The following is a 12,359-nucleotide window of genomic DNA, read 5'->3' on the forward strand; positions in this document are numbered from 1 at the left end:
TGGCAAGTGTGAAATTTTGAAGTTCCGTGTTTTCACTGGGGCGTTGAGCATTCCCTTACATGGTTTCCTGCAAATCTGTTATTTTTCACCAGCAGGAGCCCAGAAATGCTGGGACGTAAGTGCTGGTCTTCAGCCTGCTTAGCTTTGTGTGAACCCCACGTGCCAAATTTTTAGTGTGTGCCTTGTGGTCGATGAAGTCTGTTTGCTGTGGTGACTGGGACAGCTGCTTCCAGGACTTCTCTACTGAGAGACTTGGCAAACAAGCTGGGAAGGCAGTGAGGAGAAAATGACAGCCGTGAGGTCAATCCCGCAGCTCTGGCAGTCAGCGTGTGAAAGGGTCCTGTGGTAGCGTTGGTGATGATGCTTTGATATTAATCTTGAATACCTCTAAGACGTTCTGTATTATTAAAGTGATGGTGGTGATGTTTATTAGTGGTACTGCTAAGGGAAGGTAACGAGACACCTTTGGAGCCCTCTGGTAGAAGTGCTTCAGGATCTCATGCTGTTATTTCCGAAAGAGCATGGTAACAGAGAACATCAGGAGGTCTCAGGAGAAATTAGGCAAGATAATGTGATTGCTGAAAAATTAACATAAGTTGCAGCTGTATGATAAAAGCTTTAAAAAGTTTCTTCAAACCATATAAAGTAAACAGAAAAACTAAAAGCAACTCCCCAGGCAGGACTGAAATAGATGCATTGTATCTGCTGAGGCTTAGTGCTGTGTTATTCAGCATAATTTGAAAGTTACTTTAAAATGTATACTTGTTTCTAAAAAATTCTTGAAAAACAGCTTCAGATTCTGTTTCCTGAAAGTGCAAAAGTTCTGCTAAGTACAGTAGGTTTCCTTGTTTTCATGTGTTAATTCTGGTATTCTAAAAGCGTGCAAATGGCATTTGTCTTTGGATTTACAAAAACTCTAGATATTCAGAGTTTGAATTATTTAAACTCCCACAACACATGCACTTTTGCTTTTCAAGCTTGAGTTATAATTTAATTAAAAACTTCTGGTGCATCGCTAGCTATTTAAATATTAAAATGTTCCATGGATCACTTTCGATTATCTACCGTCATGAAATTCCTGAAGATGTCAGATTTTTAAGATTCCCAAAGTTGCACTTGGAATTGTCTGTTGATGCAAAGGGGACTGTGATAATTACATACATCCATTAGTATCAGCAGAGGAGATAAACTTTGGGGAGGCTTAATGGGCATGTCTCAGTGACAGCTAGCAAAGAACATTTGGCATGATTAAGGATGGATTTGAATGTACTTGAAAATATACTCTCATTATGGACGCCCAGTGGAAGTTGCACTACAAATGTTAAATTCCCCAGAAGAAGAGTTGTGTGGCAGGGAAGCTTTGAAATCCACTGTGGCCGTCATCCAAATTACTCTCTTCTCTTTGTGTCTTTCCGCTGTCAGATTCACTTTGTGATGCCCAACTTGGCTCCCTGCATCTTTGAAAAGAGGCAACCTGTTGGTTTCTGTGTTTCAGATTGTCCGAAGATACATCAAGGACTGGCTTGAAAGGAAGAAGCCTCCATTTGGTGCTATCAGCAGCTGTGTGCTCCTGATGATCATCTACACAACGTTCTGTGATACTTTTGCCAATCCAAATATCGACCTGGATAAATTTAGCTTGATCATAATAGTGTTCATAAGTAAGTTCAACCTTAAAGCATCTCTTCTATCTGTGTTTCAGGTTTGTAATGAGCTGTATGTCCACGTGAAGTTGTGGGGATACTGTCATGGGCATAGAGATTGTACTTTTAAAGCATCTAGTAAACCAGATTACCAGACTTCTGAGGGGCTGGATGTTTTTAGGGGATCAAGTAAGCATTTAGAAAAGGATGAACCCTGTTATTTAGGTGTGCCTGAGATCGCCCAGTGGTCCTTCCTTTCTAAACAGGTAAAGCATTACTTTGGAAAGATTTGGGTTTGAGCTGTTACTCTGAAGCACTGTTATAATTTTTAAACAGTTCTTCCCTAGTATACTATAAACCTAGCTAGAAACTAGCTCCAAGCCTGAATGTGTTGATATGTTTCTGTTTCTGTGGATGAACGCATTGCTTACAGAGCTTGTTTTAGAAGCACTCTAGTCATTCAACCTTACATAACATACACATGAGAATAGCCTGCTGGTATCCTTGCCATCAGTTAAAAATACACTTGCAGATCACCACCTCCCAGGGAAAGGCAGTGGTATACAGCCACTGCCTCCTCTCCCAGTAGGGAATTCCCATCTCGCTTTAGACTGTCCAGAGACAGGAGTTTCAATTTGCATGGAGGAGAGGTAACTACAGTATGCTTCAGTATAAATCACATCTCATACTCTAAAACTGTTAGATTTCAAGAAATCAGTGCAGCACCTACCTTGAAGCATGTTTGTTTGCACATGCTTCTGCCTAATAAAAATAATTTATTGCTACAAATCCAACTTATACTGAAGTCAGTAGGAAATTTGCCCCTGTCCTTTGTGCATCAGGTCTTAATTCTCTCCTCATTTTGGCAGTTTTTTGGATTATAAAACACTATACATGTGTAAAATAGTACATGGGATTATATATGGTGTTATATAAATACTTTGTTCTGAAAGTGAAGAAGTAGGAAGCAATGCTATGGAGCTTTTTTTCAAAATGGATGAAATACTGCTTTGCACAGGCACCTGAGAAGGACACATCGCAGATGCACTTAAATCAGTGCAGAGTTGTCAGCAGAAAAGGATGACAGAAATTTTCAACTCTGACTTAACATGCAGAGAAATTCAAAACTAAATAATTTTACGTTACTGTGCTGACCACTACTTTGGAAAAAGTGATTCTTTTTTAGTTAAAAAGACGTGTTCTTTCTTGAAAAGTTGGTGTGGAGTGTTGCTTCCATTGCCCTTTTTGGTCTTTATTGCTTTTCAAGACAACTCTGCGTTTGCGCCATGTGTAATTATATGTACCATTTGTCATGCAATGCCCTGAAAATCACTATGTATACATTTACATTGCCATTGTGCATAACTGGAATTTCTTAGTAAGAATATTAACATAAGCATTGAATCTATTTGGAAGATATTAGACAATTGGGGTTTTTTTCCCCTAAAATATTTATAAAACGAAAAACCGAGGAAGTTTTGGAGATGGATATGCACATTGCATTCTAGAAAAAGTTTCTGTATCACCTTTGGATGTGTTGGCTGGATGCATGTATTGTGTTACACAAGGAAGTGAAATTAGCATGAGGAGTTTGAGATGAAACTGCATTTTTTTAGTCTACTGATTAATGTTTTTGTGTAATTTTTATGTTACTATTCTAGCCACGGCATGTATGCACAAGGACTAATTGGTAGCAAAACATGTTTATTGCTTTACAGAATTATATATATTAAGGGATTGGTTTTTTCTGTACCTGTTAAACTAACGTACTTAGTTGCAGAAAAATTGGATTGCTTCCTTAGTTCATGAAGGAAGAATTAAGTGCATGCTGAGGTGACATTTATACATTCTAGGAAATATATGTAAGAGAATAGAAAATGTCACTGATAATAACTAATATCCCTGCCACGTCTCCCAGTTGTAAACTGGGGTCAAAATCAAATGTATTGTCCTGACTTGTGCTATGTTATGGGATACCTTAACCTTACTGCATTCACAAGTTTTGCAAGGGAAAGGGAGAGGACCCACCCTAGATTCTGCTGCAAGTAAAAGCCCTTCCCCCATAACCCACAAACACACAGGAAAGGTTGTGCAGGTCACAGGGTTTCTCCTCCAGTTCTGTTGGAGTTCCTGTGCTTTGGCGTGACGCTCAGCCTCTGCAGTCCCAGCTGCACAGCAGGGAAGCCACTGGCTTCTCCCCACGTCTCTGCAGTCCAAGGGTGGGCTCTGTGCATCCCACAGCACTTGTGGGTGTCAGCAGAGCTGGCAGAGAGGAGAGCTCCCCTCAGGACGCTCAGAACTATCCTCACTTACAAAGCTGACTGAGCTTGAACGAAAGCTGCTTTGTCTGATGTGCACTGCCCAGTTCGGGAATTAGCCTTTGTCTCAGAGAGAATTAAAATGTCTGTGATGATCTTCTCTTACCCTCCCCATGGATGATCATGATTAGTATACCCAGGGTTGAGAGTATTTATTTTGATCTCATTTATACACTGTACTTCCTCCTGTAAAATAGAAAGTCTAAATAACCGGCATCCAGAGCATGTCTGACTGATTTTATGATGTCAACCAATTAAGCAAAGCTAGTGCAAAGAGATGTGTGGCATTGCACTCGTGACCTTTCCTACCATCAAGAAATACTTGATTCAGAAGAGTTAGCCCAGGAAGAACAACATTAGCTCTGGTTTTCCTCCATGTAATGATACGTATTGTTCTTCCAGACAGTTTTTAAAGGTTGTCTGTCATTGGATTTCTCTGGATAGACTTGGTCCAGCCCAGCTTCTGACCTGTACTATGGGGACAAAAGGCATGTACACAGCAATTGCAATTGTGCTCTAATTTTAACTTGTTTCTCTTTCAGTATTTTCTGTTCAGATGAGCTTCATGTTTTTGACTTTCCTCTTCTCCACAAGGTAATTGAATGAGCTGAATAACAACCCTTGAATATTTCTTTCGTGTAATGTCTTTAGTTTGGGTGATACAGTCTATGCAAATGTGTAAAGGCAGGTTTCTGAATAGGGGTGACCTCATTTTGGTATTTCATATTGTTCTTACTGCATTTTCTCTGTTAGAGTTTCATAGGCTAAGAGAGCAGGACCTGAATTCTGTCCTTTCTCGTGTGTTAATTACAGAGTTGTTAAATCTCAATCAATCACTGCTATACCTCATCCACTGAAAAAAATGGATTTGCACAGATGTCACTGAAGGTATAATTTGCCCTGCAGACATGCTGATGACATATGAGAGAGAGAACTCAGTTTGACTTTTTACATCTCAAGATACATTTGCTGGGCTGGCAATTCACTCTTCTCTGTATATGTCAAATTTGTTACATTTATGTGGTGATTCTTAGAAGACAGTTGTCCTGAGCTAATGTTTGGTAGAGCTATTTTTTTTTCCTTTTTAAATATCAATAAGGAAAGACTGCTGTACATTCACTTCTCATAAAATAGTACTGTGAGAATGGTATTAGCCAGTGACTCAATGCATCACTTGGGCTGGTTGGAGGCTCCACCATTGTCCTCTCACTTAGACTTACTGGAGTATTTGTCTTAGGTGCACTCTGCTGAATGAAAAGTGCCACAATCCAGACATATGCTTTATATAAATTACACAATATCTGTAAGAGAGAATCACAAAGAAGAGTGTGATGTCTTAAAGCTGTTTGGGCTTTTTTAGTGCCACAAGAAAATTTTTCTGTGACAAGATCATATCCTGGCCTTAAAAGGCATTTTTAAGTAACCTTTGAACTGCTAAACCTAACCTAGGGGGAAGTTATGTCCCAGCTGTGAAGTCTAAATTGCCATAAGTAGTAACCAAGTCAGTATGGGAGATATTTAGAATCTCATAAAATTACTCCTAATATGGACCAAAGGGTGATCCATTGGCCAGTCAAATATCTCTCTCACTATGTCATTTTCCCACCCTTCCTGGCCTTAGTCCCAATGAGTAAACTCTTAGTTGCAGTTTTTCTCTGAAGTAGAAGCTAACTCCATATTCTAAGCAGTGCTCATAGTGTAGACTCAATATGCTATCTAAACTGAGCAATTTTTAAATATCGCATACTAGGAGAAGAAATTGTAAGTAATTCTCTCTTTTTTTTTTTTTTATGGAGTCAAGCTGGCTATTGCTGTGATACAGCATAACCTTGGCTGGAATAAAGTTGTGTCCTACACACCATGTGTTCAAAATTCCATTCCTTCATATGGGAGTGTATTCATTAGAGAGTTTGCCACAACTGAGAAACAATTCTACTTTAAAAAAAAATAAATCAAACACTACTGTTCATTTATGGGTAGAATTATTTCTGTCACTAGACCTGATCAAAGCGATGTGAATGTGTATATAGATCCTCAAAGTAATATATTTGATCGATGTTGTTTTAAGAAGGTTTTTGTTATCAGAGGTTATTAAAACTCTTTTATTTTCTAGGAATAACTCTACTTTCACACCAGCAGACACAGTGGCTATCGTCTTCTGTTCCACACACAAATCCCTCACCCTGGGTAAGTCAGGAGATAAGCTTGTGAGCAAAACATCAATAACATTCATACCTTGCTTTGTTGAAAAAAATAAGGTTTTAGTCGCTGTTTTTTCTGCTTAAATGGTTTTGGTTTTAGTGTGACAAGTAATGCTAACAGTATGATACTAATAGTCGGATAATATTCTTGCACAGATAAAATAACTGCTTATTACAGGGCAGAGAACAGTCTTTTCAGCTGAGGTTTTAGTGGTAATGGAGTAAGACTATCTTATTTGTGGAAGGTGGATTTTTCATTCTGTTTTTATTCTGTCCTGTTGCCTAATCCAATACTGATAAAATTTCAGATTTGTTACTGAAAAGATTGTAAGGTTTATCTGCCCAGTTTCACAACATCTTACCCCTAAAACCTGAGATGTGTAAGTGAATATCAAAGGATATAGTGTATTCAGAAATCACAAATAGACAATACTCTTGCTTAACATGAGCAAAATGTATGCGTTTAAGTCTGCAGATATTTTGGATAGTTGTATTTCTCAGAATTCATTTCTCAAAACATCACTGAGATTTTTGTCACTTATGACCCCTTAGTGATAATAAGATGTTCTGATGGATATTCACAGAACACTGTTAAATCAGATACACTTACAGCCACTTGCTACTGGTTCATCCATTGTGTTCAGTCAGTGAAACGACTGGATTGTTTTTCAAAATATGAAAACAAACATTTGGTAAAGCATATATGACTTAATATGTGCCTTTTCAAGACTGTCAAAGAGGAACACACCTAGTGTCGATAACAAAGGTAAGAACTCAGCCTGAAGCAGAGGAAGAACAAGCTGGGACTTAGGTGAGATGTTTTCCAAGCCAGAACTCGCCTCAGGGTTCTTTGCTTCAGCCAGGCCTGTCCTGCAGAACTGTTAGCAAGTACCTTTGAAAGTCTGTGAGAAGTGAAGGAGTTCCTGGAAGACGAGTCAAACATAATGCCTCTTTTTTCACGATGGAAACAAGGAGAGGATGAGGAAATATAGATCAGTGAGTTTAACTTCATTGTGTAGAAAACTGCTGAACCAAATAATTAAATAAATTATTATACCAGTATAGGAAGAACAGGAAAATGAGTAGCAGCCCCCTAGCTTTGTCAAATGCATATCATACTAAACTAACCTAATTTCCTGTCACACAAGGTCCTGTGGGTTGCAGAGAAGTAGCAAAACTTGTATGACTTGAGAGTGTTACAGCTTTTGACATTTGCACAATGTTTTGGGCTCCACAATACAAAAATTATGTGGAATAACTGGAAAGAGATCAGAGGAGAGTGCCGAGAATGATCGTAGACCTCAAAAATGTGAACCCAGAGGAAGATTGAAACAACTGGGATTGTTGAGAGAAGACAGCTGAAATACAGTAGTGATCTTCAAATGCATTAAAGGTTAATGCAAAGAAGGAAGAAAGTAACTCTGTCACAGTAGACTTTGTAAAGGGAGGGACTTGGTTAAAATGATGATGATTTAAGTTAACCATCAGGGAAACCTGTCTAATGCAAAACAGTTTAGCTTTGGAACGTGTTGCCTATTGATGTCTTCAATCTCCTATCATTGTAGAGAAGCCTCAGACAGAAATTAAATAGTTAGAGTCGATCCTACCTTGGAGCAGAACATAGATTAAATGACATTAGATCTTTTTCGGCCAAACTGAAGCTTCCACTAATAAATGAGCTTGTATTCAGGACAGTTACACTTGTATTTGTAGAAAGCAACTGCACATGTAAGTCATAATGTGCTACCATGCTTGGTATTTGGAGGTTTATATAAACCTAGGACACAACTGTGATACTGCAGAACAAAGACTGGAGATGCTGGTTGTGTTTAACAGCACAAATGTTTAAGTTTCCCCTTCCCTCCCCAGTGCAAACAGTTATATATGTGCTCTGCTGAATATTACTGTAGCTTGTAATGACATTAAGAAAATAAGCAGAAAGCCTTTTTTAAAAATTCAAGTCCTGGAGGAGGCTTGCCGTCACCCAGAAAAAGATGAGGACTGTTCATTTCTTTTACTCACCCTGCCAAGCATTCTCATGCAGCCTGTCTTGACCTGAACTCTATGCACACAGCTGAGTCATTTCACTTTTCTTCTGCCACTATGCTCCATTTTTTTATGTTTTTTCATTCCTTTAGAAGAACTTAGTTCAAGATTCCTATCTCCCTTGACTTTCTGGCTTACATTTTCCCAATTCCGAGCTACTGCTCTCATTACCATAGCCCCATGAGTCAGGTTTTGTATTTTGCACCTTTCTTTGCCCAAGTAAACCAGCAAAAATACTTTGGCCACCTTGACTTCAAGGCATCCTGCAGCATCTCCCCAGCCATACATACTTTTTTCACTAATGCAGATGTCTCATGACTAAGTGTGCAAGTTGAAGTGAAACAGGTAGATGTTGGAACGCAGCACTGCGGGGCTGTTTCTTGGCTACAGACCATTCTGTTTGTCAGCTTCAGGACAGACTGCTTTACAGTCATCCTGGAAGAGGGATGGGGAAATGCTCCTTTTGGCAGTATCTAGGAGCCCATTCTTGGTAAGCCTGAGGTCCCTGCCACTCTTGTGTGCACCCCTACACCATGTGTGTGCTACGTAGGTGTGCCCACTGTGTATCGGATTCAAGCTGGCTGGTTTTGGGACCATTGATATTTTACTCTGTTTGGTGTTAGTACCAGTTCCAGATAAGGTAGAGCTGTATGAGGACACATATGAAAATAAGGAGGATCAAGTTTTACAGAGCTGCAGAGTGATGCGATGTGCCCCTGAGCTGATGATGTGAACAGGAATGTTAATCAGAGCAGGTAGCATTTTTTCCTTCACTGAAGGGTGGAAGCAGAGTAGATCTAATTTGTTTTTAAGGCTTAGCCATTTCTAAATGGCACTTAAATCGTTCCACAGAACACTCTTGTCCACCCTGATCTTAGCAGCAACAAGACAAACATAGGCATTTTGGCCCTTACTCTTTTGTTGTTCTGGCACAGTTCTACTTGTCCCTAGGTGTTTACTATAAACCATACAACAAGAGATCTTCTGTTCGCTTATAGTGGAGGGAGCTTTTCCCTCTCCCTCTGTCATTGCAATGCTTGAAAGCACAAACACGGCTCAGGGTCTCATTTCACATCCGTTGTGGAGCTTTGCTTTGCTTGTCTTCAGGATTCCAGTGGTAGCGTCTAAGTGACCGCCCAACACTCGTTCTTTCGCTTTGAAACTGATTTCTCTCAGCTTGGCAGGTGAAACTCCAAATAGGTACGTCTGGCCCCTTCCCTGGGGAGCTTAGAATGGCACAGACTAAAGTGGGAGAAGAGCTGACAGCTTTAAAGCTTTAGAAGTGGTAATGGGAGAGGCACGAGAAGACTTTTGTAAGTCACTTTCTCCCACACCATATTATGAAACCAACTAATTCCCATGCAGTGCATGCTCATGAGGCCAACTGCCACTTCCACTGTTGAATCCATGAATAAGTGCTTGCTCTGCACGGAGATGAGTGCTGTTCCCATATGCTGGGTTTTATTTTGTAGACAGAAGAGTTGACACACTTTTTGTCTCAAAGATCAGAGTGCAGGGTGTGTTTGTGTAAGGACAAATTACGCAGGGTAGGTGCCTTTGTGTTCCTTGGTTAGGAGCATAAGCCGTATTTCTGTGTAGAGGTGGGTGCTTTGGCAGGTTTTTGAACACAGGGCATCGCATATGCAGAAAAACTAATGTTTATTTGTATTTCACCTAATGAATCGAGCAGGATATAAACTTAAAAGGAGCGAGGATAAATACAGTATCCACAATGCCCTCTGGCATTTTCACCCACACTTTGTTCTCTTTCTCTCCCTCTCCCTGCTCACATATATGCACAGTACATGTGAGCACACACATATGCGGACATTTGATGCATGGCTTTTATTAGTGCATTTGCCATTGATTGATTAGTACTTAGTATTAGTACTTCTTCTATTGATTGATTGCAGATGAAGTGACTATTTGACCTTTAATTATGAGCCTTGCTATTGAAAATGACATTGAGCTATGGCTTCACATAATCCATCTGGAAAGCCCGACATGATGCCATTCCCTGGAGTTCATTCAGTGAGAAAAGAAGAGGCCTCAAGGAAGTGCAAAGCTATCACTGTGGCTCATTTAAAAAATACTGCAGTTGTTGCTTGCACTTACACAAAAGTTGCAGTCAAATACAGAACATTATTTTATTTTTTTTTAGAGAGTGAATTTCTGGCTAGAAGTTACAACTCTAAAATACAGGATTGTCAAAAAATATATTCACTTTAATTCTTGGTATTTAATATGTAAAATTAGTTTATCAGCAAAAATCAGAGTACTGCTACCTATTTTGGCTATCACAAGGGCAAATATTAATACAGTAGATATGATGAGCAGCAGATTGGTAAAACAAAACAGAACAAGAATAATAACCCCACCTTATAATAAGATCAGGGTATCGTTTATGATGGAGAGTGTATTTTTCCTCATTTGGATTTAACAAAGTAGCAGTTCTTTCACCATGGAACTCTGAAAGTAATGCAATCGAAGTTTCTAGGCTACAAAATACTTTCAGGAAAGAATAGAGTTGATTTTAGAAATAAAAGCCAAAGCACTAACTTTCTTTTGTGTTGTTTTAATTTAATTCAGATTGATTTTTTTTAAATACTCAGCTTCTTACTGCATGAGTAGACAACTGGTAGTATTTGAACAACTCTTAAAAGACCTGGTGTAGTGCACAACTAGGTTCAGAGACAACTCAATTGTCTGTGAGGAGTTTACAGCCCGTACTTTCCCCCAGGCTCCCCAGCTGCACAGTGTGACAGAGCGCATCATGCTCACATATAGGTCCAATCTGCTCACAGTTACCTGTAGTTTGCTCATGCTTTCTACAGATAGCTCCATATAAAATTTTTCAGGATAAACAATATACTGAAATGCTGTACTAATCAAGTGCAGGCTCTTCTTATTGTGTTGGGATAATCACCTTTCACCTTTAAATAGAAAAATGCCAAAATGTTCTAACTCATGTTAAGATAAAAGGTGGATAATGTTGATTTTAAAAAGGAGGCATCTCTTAATAATTCTGTAATAAAAAGTGAGTTGGCAGATCGGATACATTGCCCTGAGTATTCAGGCTATTCTCTGGTATTCTTGAAATATGGTAGTTTTTCTCTGCTCTTGGCACAGAACTGTCCTCTAAGGTGGTTATTCATCAAGGTACTAATTGTGACTAGCTATAAAAGTGTGAATAGTTCCTCTGACTTTTACATAAAGCTATAGAAAATAGTCACGGTTATTGCTCTCTGAAAGTTTTCAGGAGTAAGACTCTTGATGCTGTCTTTTACTTTCAGAGCTTTCCTATGAGTGTTGAACAGCAGACATTATTGCTGGGATCCTGTTGTAGTTCTTGGTGTTACTAGTGCTTGAGTTTGCATCTTGTATCTTTTACAGACTTTTAGTCTCATTGCTTCCCCAGATGTCTGATAGGGTGTTGTTGTATGTAAAAATGATCTGGCTACTCCTCTACCTAGAACTGGTGGGTGCTGGCCCGTGGGGCAGAAGGGAGGCTGATGGGAGGAATACGCTTCAAAAAATTAGTGTCTTCTGAAGGCTGTGTCTGTACCCCCCACCACTGCCAGAGAGTTAGATATTCTTCCGTTCCTGCTTCTGGGATCCCTCAGAATTGGGCTTAGTGACTTAGTTTTGATACAGGGATTCTTTGGGCCAATATGAAAACTTTTTGTCGTCACTTCAGTCTTTGCCCAGCATTTGCCTGTGAGGAGCAGCAAGTGATTGGCTGGGCTTTTTCCTCAGCTCTGTAATTCTCCTCTCTGTCTCTGGAATATAAGAACCCAGGGATTTGTGTTACATGAGATATACAGTGGAGAGAGTGCAAAAGCACCTGGATCTACTGCACTTTCTCTCTCTTTCTTTTGCAGGACAGCTTGAGGACAGGTGGATCACATTTCCTAGCTCAGCAGTCTTCTAGAACCAACATTTGGTTATTACCAAACAGTATTATTATTTAGGTTATTACCAAGTAATTGCCATGTCTTCTTTCTCAGTAGACCCCAAAGAATACCTGGGAAATGCTATTACCTTTTTTCAATACAGCTGCAAACCCATGGTTTTATATATATAGTTTACTCAATATATATATATATATATATATATATATGCTATCTAAGATGTTATATAGATATGTTTGT

The 12,359-nt window shown here is 39.3% G+C and overlaps 1 protein-coding gene across 4 annotated transcripts in view; it reads left to right on the top strand.

The window, feature by feature from the left end:
* Positions 1 to 12,359, top strand: part of SLC10A7 (solute carrier family 10 member 7) — a 146,012-nt gene that overhangs the window by 116,695 nt on the left and 16,958 nt on the right. For 3 of the 4 annotated variants that reach the window (XM_032686610.1, XM_032686613.1, XM_032686612.1), the window contains 3 exons: positions 1,496 to 1,661; positions 4,504 to 4,555; positions 6,075 to 6,148. In XM_032686610.1, coding sequence (XP_032542501.1) covers positions 1,496 to 1,661; positions 4,504 to 4,555; positions 6,075 to 6,148 — 292 coding nt within the window. Of the gene's footprint in view, positions 1 to 1,495; positions 1,662 to 4,503; positions 4,556 to 6,074; positions 6,149 to 7,310; positions 8,350 to 12,359 lie in introns of those variants that run through there. The other variant, XM_032686611.1, reaches the window with a different exon arrangement.

This window comes from Chiroxiphia lanceolata, chromosome 4 (assembly GCF_009829145.1).
Source record: "Chiroxiphia lanceolata isolate bChiLan1 chromosome 4, bChiLan1.pri, whole genome shotgun sequence".
In the NCBI taxonomy this organism is placed as follows: Eukaryota; Metazoa; Chordata; class Aves; order Passeriformes; family Pipridae; genus Chiroxiphia; species Chiroxiphia lanceolata.